Here is a 13,294-nt window from a genome sequence, read left to right as displayed (position 1 = left end):
TCAGAACAGTTTCATATTCCTTATGTCAAATAGCCCTTATGAGGGTTCTCTTTGAATTATTTGTAGTTGGCACTATGTGCGCCATGCATTGATTGACCTAAACAACTTGAGCAATTTTCCCTGTCCCATTCTGATAGGGTTAGTTAACTGTCATGCAGTTTTTTTCACATTCTGTAGAAATAAACCAAGATAGCAGGTTTTTTTCAGTGATAGGTAAAAAGAAAAGCAGAATAAGGGCACTGGCTACCTTTAAATGAAGGTTTTACTGGATTGCTTTTGACTCCCCAATTATTGGAGTTACTGACAACATAATGCATAGGGAAGTGATAATGAGTACCTGCAGAAGAAAAAGAAATCAGAGAGGTGATCAATATTTTTGTACACATTACTCTTTCCGCTTTATTTTTTTTTAAGTGCCATACCATGATGAAAATACTTGTCCTTGTCAGTCGTGGTCTTCCTGGCCACATCTAATGAGTAAGACATTGTGGATCTTTTACATCTTCACTAAACAAGACTAATTTGTTTCTTGTGACACTCTGCAGTGTTTGTGCTTCAAGTCATCTAACTCAATCCTTACTGCACTACCTCACTTCTTTCTGTTGAAGAACATAACTTGGAAAAGAAAGGGAACACTGTGGCCCCAGCAGCTTTGCAGTTTGTTCTGAGGAATCAGAATACCCTCCTAGAAAAAGCTCAAGTGTTCACAATTCTTTGATGTCTGTTAAATGAAGCAATCCAAAGACAAAATTAAATGCCTCAGGAGTCATGATATGTTAGCAACTAGTTGGAGGGACCTTTCCAGTTTCTTCTCTGGTTCCAGTTTCTCTCAGTGTAAACCACCATCCATTTTTTGCTGGACTGTGATTTTTCTCTAGAACTGTGAAATTGTGATGAATTTGATCCGTGCCTCCTTCAAATCCTCTTTTCTTTACAATTAGTATAATCTTTGAAAGGAAGCTGTTCTTTGCTCAAAATTATGAGTTGATGTTTGAATGGTAATTGGTGGGTGTATGTTCTTACAAGTGTTTCTCTTGTATTTTTTATATTGACTGGTTTTCTTAGAAAAAGAATGAGATGACATATAGCTGATCTTTTGAAAAAGGTGTCAACAACTTGATTTGAATTGTAACATTTAATTGAAGATGATGGAAACATGATTGGAAAAGGCCTTACAACTTTGGAACAACTAATACGTGTATTTGAAAGTTAATTGAAAGAAAAATATTTGGGTTTTTTTTTCTTTTATTTCTATCCTTCTAAGATCCAAGTTGACATCTGATGCAGAGAAAGAGTCTGTCATGATGTTTGGTAGAAATCTCCGTCAGCTGCTTCTGACCAGCCCTGTGAGGGGCCGTGCTTTGATGGGAGTAGATCCTGGCTACAAACATGGCTGCAAGTTGGCAATTATTTCACCAACCAGTAAGTTTCAATTCCAAACATTTTTGGAAGGACTGATAAAAATTCATTCATTTAGAGTAAAGATAGTTTCAAAACCTACTTTTTTATCAAATTGGTTTTTTTTTTGTAAAGCTTTTAGTACTTTCCACACATCCTGTTGTATAATTCCTTTCTTCAGCTAGCTTAAGTTTCTGGTACCTGGATTCCAGTGACTTCTTTGACATTATTACTGCTCTCTTAAATAGAATTTAAGATGCCTTCTGCCTTCCTGAATACAGGTTGAAATGATTGCGCCCCTCAGTAGTCAGCAAAGAGAACACCTGGCATTTTTATTGTTTGACAAAGAATTTGTATTTAAATACTTTCTGTAATATTGCTTTTTTCATGGCTAGTGTCTTGGACATCTGGACACTTTTTCAACCTTTTTTGTTTAGCAGTGTGTGTTTAATGTAAGAGGTCAGAAACACTGTTTTTGCAAAACTTCTTAGTTCACATATAGAACAGAGCCTTTCCACTTCATCCTAGTCTATTGAGGGGATGCACACCTCTTTAGGCTTATGCAAAAGCTATTTGTTTTCCTTTTATTTTGTTGTTGCTTTTTGCTTGAGACTATATCCACCCCAGAAGAAGGTAAAGAATGGTGTGTTCTTTAGAAGGCAGTAAAGGTGCAGTAAATGTTTGAGCTTTCATTGCACCATTAGCTATCAGTAGTGGTTAATACAGTTCTTTCCAAATGTGATAGATGGGATGATGACAAGAGCTAGTGTTGGAATTCTAGAACTTATGTACTGCAAGTCCTTAGACTTTCTAATTTTCATCACTCTTTACTGGATCTCTAAGTTGTACTACACAAGAACAATAAATATTTTATAGTAAATTGCTCTCTTTCTCTGTGATATAATGCATTATATTTGCTGATAGTTTTAGGTGTTCATTACTTGATATGTGACTATGTCTGCAGGGAGCTACAAAATGTATTAACTTGTTTTTCTTTTGCCAAAGCATTCTTGTCTTATGCCAACCATACATTTCTTCTAAATGGATATAGAGATCAAAGGGAAAGATGGCTGATTAAGAAGCTTCCTTTGTCAACCATCAAATTAAGTTCAGTAGTTCTGCAGGATGTGGCCTTTGGACCTTTGTGGGTTTAATCAAATGGCTTTGCCTTTCATTCTAGGTCAGATACTCCATACTGATGTAGTTTACTTGCATTCTGGTCAAGGATTTCGTGAAGCTGAGAAGATAAAGAGGCTTCTGCTACAGTACAAGTATGCTAAAGAAACTTTCATTTATTGCTCTTTTCTTACCAAACAAAATGAAAATCTTCACTATAGAAATACTTGATTTTGATTGCAATAAGAATTCTACTGATTTAACTGGAGGTTTATTTTCTTTAGTCTAGTTCAGAGCTTGCTTTTTTGTTTGTGTTCATGCTTTTGCAGTACATCTATGTTAGAAGCACATCAAATCAAGGCTGCGTGCTGTGAATGTATCCCCATAAAACTGTTAATCCATTTATTTTTGGGAATAGAAATTAGCATTCAGCTAAGAAATAACTTTAGCCTTCCTCTTCCTAGCCCCTGCAACCCCCAACTCACTCATCAGTCTTTCTCTGTTCCAAAAGCCACATTAGGTTTTGGTAGAGTTTTGTCAAGCAAAGGAAATCCTGCAAAGGTAGCTCTCCAGATGGAATTACAAACAGAGGCAGCATGATTAAAAGTTTGTGTCCAACTATGTCTGTGGACAGACATCTGGTCTACTGCGTCAGCTGCTGAATTACCACAGCATACAGTCCAGTTTGTCTATAAGAATTAGATTGGCTTTAAACAAGGTGATTTGGTGGCTGGCTGGCTGTGGTGTGGGCAGTCAGAGGGAATGACCTTGCAAGCTGTTGGAAACTATGATATTCCCATTAAGGAATTAAGATGCTGATTGCTTTGGCTTCTGCTCTTTTTCATGACTCATACCAGATGAGAGAAAAACGAGGTGAAAGTGTTTGAGGACTATAAATAACATTCCATTTATTAATATGAAGTATCATTTTTGGATTTTCTGCTTATATTACCACTGTACAATCCAATTACAAATAAGTGAAAATTTTTTACTCATCTCATGAACTATCACATTGAAAACCTGTTAAACACAACATGATGCTTCTAGGAATGTTTTCTCATTACATCTGAGCCTTGTGTTATCTGAAATTAAATGTATTGATCACAGTGCTGGATTGAATCCTATGTATGAAAAAGTATAAAAGAATATTTGAGCGTAATTGTTTGGTTTTTTTAACCCACACAAAGCTGCAGCACTGTTGTGATTGGCAATGGCACGGCCTGCAGAGAAACAGAAGCTTACTTTGCTGACTTAATTATGAAGAAGTATTTTGCACCGCTGGATGTTGTTTACTGGTAAGATCCCTTTGCTGAGATATTATTCATTTGTTCAGCATATCTTAACCTAACAGGTAATTTAGATGTAATTTTTGAAGTATTTCTTTTTGGTGCCTTGTTCTGTATTTGAGTCAAGCTTGACCCAAGGTTCTAGCCAAAGAAAACTAGCTGTAGCTCTTTGAAGCATGACAGTAGTTATCCTGAGTCAGTAATAGAGATTCACTGAAGCATTTTATTTTTTCTTCCTGAGGTTCACTCTCTTGCTATTATTATTGTAACAAAGTATGAGAGAATAGCAACACTAACAGCTAAGGACCCGTTTGGCATTGTGTATTTATTTCTTGATGAATGAGGTTTAACTGCACGTGATAAAGCTTCTGGTGTCTGACTGCAGTATGGAATGCTTGGTAATCCTATGGGAATTAAATGATCTGGAAATAAATACTGTATTAATACCAAATGGAGAGTAGTAAATATATTTATCCTTTTCAGACTTCAGATTTTATCCATTAGTTTGTTGAATTTGAGCTAAAGTATTCTTCTGTTGGTTTGGATGGAAACTGTATTATACCACCTTCTTTTCTACCATGCAGTACTCCTCTCTTTTTTCTAATTCCCACTTTTTTTTTTCTAAAGCATTTTTTGTGATTTACCTTGGATTATCCTTTGTGCCAGCATTTAACAGCAGTATTTAGTTTTCACTGTCTTAGCATGCTGAAATAAGTTTTCCATATTTTTAAAGAAGGTTATGGCCTTTTGCTGTTTAAACTATTCTATACATTTAAAAGTGCCTTTTTTCATAAATTAGAAAGTGGCCTTACAGAAATGTTTAACAAATATGTTATTTCTATTGTCTTATGGTGTGTTGCACTTGTTCGTCATTTCTATGATTCCCAAGTAAATTTGTACAAGATTCCATTCTTAAATCACTCTTTTATTCCAGGAGATGTAGTAAAGGTTTTCTAATGGTAATTGTTTGCAAATTAGAGGAGGTTATTCAAGCTTCTGAAAAATTAGGCATCCTATTTACTGAGTCCAGCACAAAAATAGTGAATGCTTTATGACTGTAGAGGGTGCAAAACACTTCATACTGTGTGGGTTTTGGCAAATGCTTAATTTCACTATTGTTCACTTCATATAGCTTAAAAATCCATTATTATAGCAATAATAGTATTATTTTGAAATAGTGGTTTTGTTTATTTATTGATCATATACTACTTTACACAGAAAAAATGTTTATATAGTACTGTGATTGTTGTTTTTGTCACTGTTTACTTCTTCTGATTTAATATTTTCTCCCTGTTTATAATTCAACGTGACAAAATTTTCAAAGTAGTACTTAAGTTACCAAGTTCTTAGAACCAAAAAAAGCTCTTGTGTAATAGGAATTAGTATAAATACTGTGTGTTAGAAGTCAGGTTAACAAGTTTGTTGCTTTCTCTAGTAGTGACTGATAATTTTTTAACCTTTCACATTGTCCAAAACTGCTATTTGTAGCAAAGATCTATAACTGCAGTTCTTTAACTTGACATGTAATATCCTGAAAATTGACATAATCAGAAATATATTTTAACTTATACATTTATGTTGTTAATGGTTTTCTTATGTTGGGTTCATATGGCAGAGCTAGTCCATACTTCAGAATTTGTGTGCAGAGCCATGAGGTCCTTCACGTTAAAGCCACGTGGGGTTTTTTTTGGACTTCATGCTATAGTTGATATCTGGGACTCTTGAACTTTGTATATTGCTGTCTGCGTGTGAATTTATATATGTGACTTTACAGACAGGCTGCATTTGCAGTGCTTGTCTCTTCACATTTTGTCAGTCTGCACTGAGTTTTTTCATAAGGATCAGGGTTCCCATATATCCCTTTCTGATCAACTAGTTTCATGTACATCTCATTACTTTATCCAGTGTTGGGGTTTCCAAGCCATGCTGCTGAACCCTGCAAGGCTGCTACTTTTTCCTTTCCAGCTCCAGAAAGCATTAATCTCCTTGGTATTTCTTAGTAACAGAAAGGAGTGATGAGTCCAGCCATCCAACCTCCACTTGTGATAATCCAGTGAAGTGCCCGGAATTTGTCAGTCTGAGTTAAAAATGTGATACTTGCTAAGTGGGGGGCAATTACTACAGTCTTACTGTTTGAGCAATAGGTGACAGTAGGTGTACATTGGGGTAACTGCTATACCTTTTGAGGGGAACTGTGGAAGGTGGCTTGGAAGGATATGCTCTGTTGATTCTCTTCTTTTTAAATAGTTAAGTCCTCTAGAGTATGTGCTTTCAGATCACAAACAACTTTTCTGCTTCCATGTTCAAAATCTTCCCTAGAGATTAGGTTGTTTTATCATGATAGGCTTTTTAAAAAGTATGAGGACTTTGTTTATATATAGGCTGAATACATATCTCTCATCAGTTCTGTGGAAACCTGTGTATGCTTTTGGATGAAGTGATGTTTATTAATTGTTTTTCACTTAAAATCTATAAGAAATAATTTTAGCCATTGTTGGAACAGTTAATTCTTAAGGCCTGCTTCAGCAGGTTGTAGTTGTAAATAAAGAATGGATTTGCTAATCAATATAGTTTTTAAACTGTGAGGAAAACAAAGCAACAAAGAACCCCAAACAAAACAAAACAACCTAAACCCCCTAGAACAAAAAAGCCCATCCAGTACTTGAACTGTAACAGAATGAGTCAGTTGCATCTAACATGATACCATTTCCCAAGCTTTCAGCTTCTCACAGGATTGCACTGAGCTGCATCAAGGTGGAAATCCTTGCCCAGAAAAACAGAGCTCAGCTCATTGCTGTATGCAAGTTTTAGAGAATTACAAATTCTATGTTCTCTTGAAACTTTTTTTCCTTAAAGGAGTCCAAATGTAAACGGGCTTGGCAGATGAGATTGGACACTCACCATAAACTGTTGTTCAGAAATGTGAATGATGGGGAGGTACTACAGACTTCAACTTCCTCAGGAAATATTAGGAGTGAAGAATAGGATCAGGAATGATTATAAAAAAAATAAAATCTATTCATACTTTTCTGTCCAGTTCATCATATAGAGCTTGGAATCATGCATTTCCAGGGAAGTGAGACAAGAATAGAAGGTATAATTTCAGAAAGGTGTATGCAGTTGGCGCATGCACAAATAATGAAGGCTAAATATGATATATGAAAAGCAAGTGATTAAAATAAAAATACTTAGCAATGGCAAATGTAAACTGCGTAGAGTTTTACTGAAGTTTCCCAAAGAGAAGATGAATCAGTGAAGACAGTAGTAGGAAATGAGGCATATGACATGATTTTTCATGTGGCTTTAAAACCTGTCTGGACTCAGTTTGACAGTTTTTGATTTAAAGCAAATATTTTTCACTATTTTTGTAACTAACGTGCTTTCAGATAGCCATATCCAACCTAAATAACTACAGGACTTTCATTTCCTTTTTTTTTTTAATGTAGTTTCCCTTTTAGAGCTGTGTTTATTGACTTAGATTAGGATTGGACTAGAGCCAGGGACAATCATATCTAGTCTTTGGGTTTTTTGTTACAAATCAGTTTTTGTTACAAGGTTCAATAAATATTTTTGATTATTTATGTTAGTTCTATTGTGAATTCTTGCCAAAGATACATTGTATTGTAACCAAAACAGATGTTCTAGTTTAGACAAGTGTATTTGTTTTAACAGGACCAGAAATGTAAATGAAACAACATTGTGTTCAGCATTAACATGGCAGATGATGAACTTTCAGGATTTCATTGGCCTTTTTGGATTAAATGAAAATCTTGAAAAAATATTTCAGGAATCTGGTTTTCTTTGATTGCTGTCAGTTTGAGGCATCTTGGAAATGAAAGCTATCTGAATGACAGGTGAACTATGCTAAAGCAGGACAAAACAAACAGCTCAATCTTTGTATTTGGCAAAATCAAATAACAATTTCTCTTTCAGCCTCAATAGTTTTGTTGTCACAATACAAGCATTCTTACTGATCTGACTCTTATGTGCTTGCTGCATTAAAGCACACTCAGAGTAAAGTATTTCACTTTTTATTTAAAAGGAAGTTTGATAAGTGTCAGGAATTGTTAATTGTTTTCAACATGCAACGTAGAATGCAGCCAGGCAAGTGTATTTTTTGTTGCTGTTTAAATGGGTGGATGTTTAATTTCTGTCTGCTTGGTTTTAAACTTGATGCAAAATCCTTTTCTGCCACTTAGAGCAAAATCTTTTCTTACCTTCAAGACTTTATAAGCAATGTAATGAATAGTTTACTGCTGTTTAAGTTCAAACACTTCTGTACTGTGACGAATAGGGGAAAGTCTGTAATGTCTTGTAAAGTTCTCATTGGGTTTTCTTTAATGTTTAAATTATCTGCTTTAGAATACTAAGAAATGTTCTGCTAAGGTAGAATAGGGCTGTAATACCTTTTGAAGTTGGACCTTGTGGCAAGAAATTGATTTAGAAATGTTTGTTCTACGGGATTTTAGGTCCTCTTGTATTTTATAGGTGTCTGCACATGCTTTAAATATCCTTTTCAATTTAAATGTGTGTTTTATGTTGTTGAATATCTACATTATGCTCTCTCAGCTTTAACAAATGCCACTTTCAAGTTCCATGCCTCTACATTTCTAATGTTACACTAGCTTAATTCCCATTACTTTTCTGCTTCATAGCACTCGCAGTTTGAAAGGGACCTAACATTCGGGTTCACATTATGATAATTAGGTTTCAAAGCAGTGTGGGGGGATTAAGATGTCTGAAGTCTAGTTGCTGAATAAAGTTCAGAACTACTTGTAAAACTTGTTTGAGTGGTTAACAGAAGTGGTTTTATTTATTCAGTGCTCATGCAGCATTAATCCGTATTTCATCAGGTACCCACAGCGCTGTAACTCTAGATATGACCTTGGGACTTAATTTACCCCATCTCAGTTTTCCTTATTAATGTGCCATGAAAGAGGTACATGAAAGATAGCCAACTTCAAAGCACCTTTTCAAATAAAGTGGTTGATATGAATCCTCTGGTATTTAACACTGTCTGTCAAACGTTTCAGCTGGTTTGCATCCTTTTACAAGCTATTGCTTGCTGCATTAGTGCAGTTGTTTCAAGTCTGTTGAGAGTATGAAGGGGGTAGGGATATGGGAAACTTTATTCCTATTTCTTTTTGATTGTGTTTCCTTTAAGCTGTTATTTTTGTCTGTTAAGCTATATAACTCTCTTGATGACACATTTATGTACACACACCTACACACCTTAGGTCATTAGTTGTCTGATCCAGAAGGTGGAAAATAGTTTGGAAAGTTTTGGCTATAGGAATACATATTCAGCGGAAACAATGCACACGTCTGAAATGTGCACGTCTGAAATGTGCACTGAAGAACCTTTGTTCTGCTTTCATCTCTTTCAAGCTCTAGTGGAGTCATGAGAAGTCCTAAACAGTGAAGAACTACTTCAAGGAACAAAGAGGTTTAAAATGTGTGTGAAGAAGACATAGTCAATGAAACCATTCTAAATTATGTAGTGATTTCTAGCCAAGCTGTCCTTCCTCCCTTATTTATAAGTTATGTTCTGTTGTGATTATTTACCAGAGCTGAATGATCATGCATACTTCAACCGAACAATCATTTTGCATGTACTTATGTTTAGAGGAGACAGTCCTGTAAGCTGGAACCTCACTGTGCATAGAGATGACTTCCTCCTCCTACTCTTGGTAGTTCATAACTTGTGTAGAAATTTATATATTGTTCAGTACAACATGGACTGGAATGAGTGACTGCATTTAAAATAGGATCCAGTGCTTGTTCCTTGTGTATCCATAGACTGCTATATATGTTGAGCTGGACCCATACTATATTCAAAATGGGAAATTCAGAGGTGATCTTTGCCTTTGAAGCAAGGATTCCCCTCTGCCCTGACTGTAGCCACCTGTACCATCTCTAGCTGTGTTTTTTTGAGGGGAGGGAAGGAAGTGGGTAAGCAGTGAAGTTGTGGTGGGGCAGGTGAAACAGGAGATGGTAATAACTTCTGGCCTGTATGCCATGAATTTAAAACTTTATGAAGCAAACTGTATAAATTATACACTTAATAATTATGGAGCCGTCCTTGATATTTCAGAGGAATAATTCATAGTTTTCAGGATGAGAGCAAGGATTAATTGAAAGTATTTCGATGTAGTTAAAGAGATTCTTAATTCCTTTAAGTTCAGAAAAAGAGTAAGTTACAGATGGTGTCTAGATTTCAGCAATGTGAAAGCAGGGGGTCAGGAAGCAAATGTTACTAGTGAAAGAGATCTAAATCTTAAGGAAAAAGTCCATTTTTCCAGAGCACTGGGACATGTCATTTGACTTGCGTCCAAGGGAATCTGTGGTAAAACAGTCTGCAGGGAGAGAGGAAAGTTTTGTGCAACTTCCCTTCTGTGTTTTCTTTCTAAGAGTTTATAAAAGTTATGCATGCTCAATATGTAAATCTCTTCAAGTCTTTAAGGGGTACTAAATAGATAGAAGAAAGGGAAGATGTTAGGATGAAAAGCCATTAAATGTGTGACAACATCACTAAGGGCAGTAATGCATTCTCTTCAGTTAGAAATGTACTGATCTCAAATATACTTTTGGAAATCGGACAATTACAGTGAGAAATTGAACTTGATAATTCTTTCCCTTCTTTGTTTTCTCACAGAGAAGCCATTTATATTTAGGATTTCAAAATGAATTCTCTGTTTTCAATTTTTATGTGCCCCACTGAGCAGTAATTTGAACACAGGCTGTTTTCTTATAGATCTTTGTTATTTTCAGATTAATGAAACAACTTTTTTTTTAAGATAATCAGCTTGACTTCATCTGGTATTGCAGTACAACAGAAGTTAGGTGAAAAGGGAAAACCCTCCAAAAATATTTGCAAACACAAAACAAGAAGTTGTTGGAAAGGTAAAAGGTTATTGAGAAACACCAGAGAAAGAAGGTGCAATGAACAAGAGCTACCATTTCTGCATGTAGTGTGCCCATCAGGTCCCTGGGGGCAGTTTTGGCATGTGTGTATTGCATGATGTATGTTTGTAGAGCAGAACTAGGAGTTTTCCTAAAACTCAGTTAAGACAAGATCAGATTTAGTCTTAATTTAAATGTACAGGACAAGACTAGTAAAACTATACTGTGAGTAGGGGATTTTCTTTCGGGTGTGTTTGACTTCATTAGTAGAAGTCTTTAAAACTATTATCACTTCATGTTTTGTGGTGGTCAGTGTTTGCAATGCCATCTACTTTCTTAAGGGCTTTCTGTGTTAAAAAATTCCTCTGGCCTAAATTCTCTTGTTCAAGGCTATTTCCAGAGCCCAGAAATAAAAAAAGGTTTTAATAAATTTAAGGAAAATGACTACATTTGAAGTTTCCTAGCTTGCTCCAGTCAAACAAAGGAAAGCAACAAGGATAGTGAAGGGCATTGAGGGGAAACCATATGAGAACACCTGAGATCACTTGATCTGTTCAGCCTGGAAGAGACTGAGGGGAGACCTCACTGCAGTTACAGCTTCCTCATGAGGGGAAGATGAGGGACAGGCACTGATGTCTTCACTCTCATGACCAGTGACAGGACTTGAAGAAATGGCTGGAAGCTCGGTTGGGAGGTTTGGGTTGGATATGAGGAAACTGTTCTTCTCCCAGAGGGTGTTTGGGCACTGGAACAGCTCCCCAGGGAAGTGCTCACAGCACCAAGCCTGACAAGAGTTCGAGATGTCTTTGGAAAATATACTCAAACACATGGTGTGACTCTTGGGGATGGTGCTGTGCAGAGCTGGGAGTAGGGCTTGATGATCCTTTCAGGTTCCTATCAACTCAGCTTATTCTGTGAAAGAAAAAGTTAATTTCTGTGTTTGGTATTTCTGAGGAGGCAAGTTACGTAACAGGACAAAATTAACCTATTTTTCAGGCTAAAGTGATTTAAATTATTATTTAATGTACTTAGAACTTTTGAATTTTTTCTGTGCTCTTTGGTCAACACTGCAAGGTTTTTACCAGTTTAATATCATAGAAAGAAAGCTCTTATTTAGCAGAACAAACATAACATGAGATGATAATATTAAATGCCCACCTCTACCATAATTCCTGTATTTATTTGGTTCAACATCCTTTTTTCTCTCAAGAGTTACCAAACCTTACTTTATTGCTGTTGACATGCTCTTACCATGTTTGCAGTATCAGTAGAGATACCAAAGGATGGAACTTTAAAATCAACGTGAAAGGCCGCGTGCAGGTCTCAGCACTGTGTGCTATCTTGTATTTCTTGGCAGGAGAAGCTAAGGAGCCTTTTCTTAGGAGGTATCTGAGTGGCTGCCAAGGTCAAGGGATGGCTCAAGGAATGCAAGAAGCTTGAGGAAGTAGTGCAGAAAGAATGAGTGCAGTCAGGGAATAAGGGGCATGGCACCTTGAAGGTGCTTCCTCTAGACAGACATGCTGAAGTACAGCCTGTGGGAACTTTGTGCAGCTGTGTCCTCATTTGAGCTGTGTGTTCCTTGCCTGTTCAGTGCAGCAGGTTATGTCAAGAGAAATTTCCCACTCCTGTTCCCTGATCATTTGTGAGCATGAATGGGTGGTGTTCAATCCAAACTTAAAATTTGGACTTGAGCTGAAAAATGTGACCTAATACTGCTTCTCAGACGAGCATTGGAGAAGACTCCTCTAACAGCTGCACATTGGAGTTTTTTCCCAATACTTTGTTTATTAATTCCTTTTTAAGCTGGAGTAAGCTAAATACCCTTTTTTGATGTATCTCCAGAGTGTGTTTGAAAATGCTGTCTATTCATCAGAAGGCATGGAAGGTTAGAATTTGAATCGTTAGTGTGAGGTCCCACGTGAAGAAAATTAGTGAAGCTTTAATAATCCAAGACTTAATTGTTCCAAACTTGGTATTGATACTGATACCAAACAAACAGAAAAGCTTAGGCTTTCAGGTAAGCTGCTGCAGCTTTTTAAGAGCTTCTAAAATGAGCATGCATGGTTCTGTAGTTTTAGGTGGCTTTTTTTGCTTTGAAGTAACATGTGTGGTCAACCATAGTTTCTGTTGTAGTGGAAATGGAATGTAGTCAAATTTGGATGTTACCTGATAGAACTCATTGAGAGAAAGTGACTGAGCTGAATAATGATCATTCTTTGATGTATGGTTGATTTGCAGATCATTGAAATTTACTGATGACAGTGTAAAAACAATCACTCCAGAGACTGTAAGCCTACTTGCAGTGGGCTGTGCTCTTTCATGTCCTATTTTAAACATCTTGGAAGTAGCCTGTGAACCACAGGTTGAAAACCATTGGGTTTGCACCTGAAAATAATGGAAAGTACAAACTGTTTTAAATAGATTAAATCCTCCTTCTCATTTGTATTTGCAGAACTTTATTTAGGGAATTTAATTATGGGAAATTGGAGTGTGGTTCTTGTTACCCATGTGTGTATTTTAAGCTGCTGGTCTTCACCCAATTGCCTAGATGAAATAGATTTGCTCCACACTAGTATGGAATTGTCATGCTA

General features: G+C 36.3%; 1 protein-coding gene across 2 annotated transcripts in view; it reads left to right on the top strand.

The window, feature by feature from the left end:
* The window catches only part of SRBD1 (S1 RNA binding domain 1), a 122,359-nt gene that overhangs the window by 29,948 nt on the left and 79,117 nt on the right, over positions 1–13,294 (top strand). For both annotated transcript variants that reach the window (XM_036381335.1, XM_036381336.2), the window contains exons 13-15: positions 1,265–1,422; positions 2,579–2,669; positions 3,702–3,809. In XM_036381335.1, the coding sequence (XP_036237228.1) occupies positions 1,265–1,422; positions 2,579–2,669; positions 3,702–3,809 (357 nt within the window). The remainder of the gene's footprint in view (positions 1–1,264; positions 1,423–2,578; positions 2,670–3,701; positions 3,810–13,294) is intronic.

The sequence above is a fragment of the Molothrus ater genome, chromosome 3 (assembly GCF_012460135.2).
Source record: "Molothrus ater isolate BHLD 08-10-18 breed brown headed cowbird chromosome 3, BPBGC_Mater_1.1, whole genome shotgun sequence".
Classification (NCBI taxonomy): Eukaryota; Metazoa; Chordata; class Aves; order Passeriformes; family Icteridae; genus Molothrus; species Molothrus ater.
This window is presented reverse-complemented; position numbering and strand designations above follow the sequence as displayed.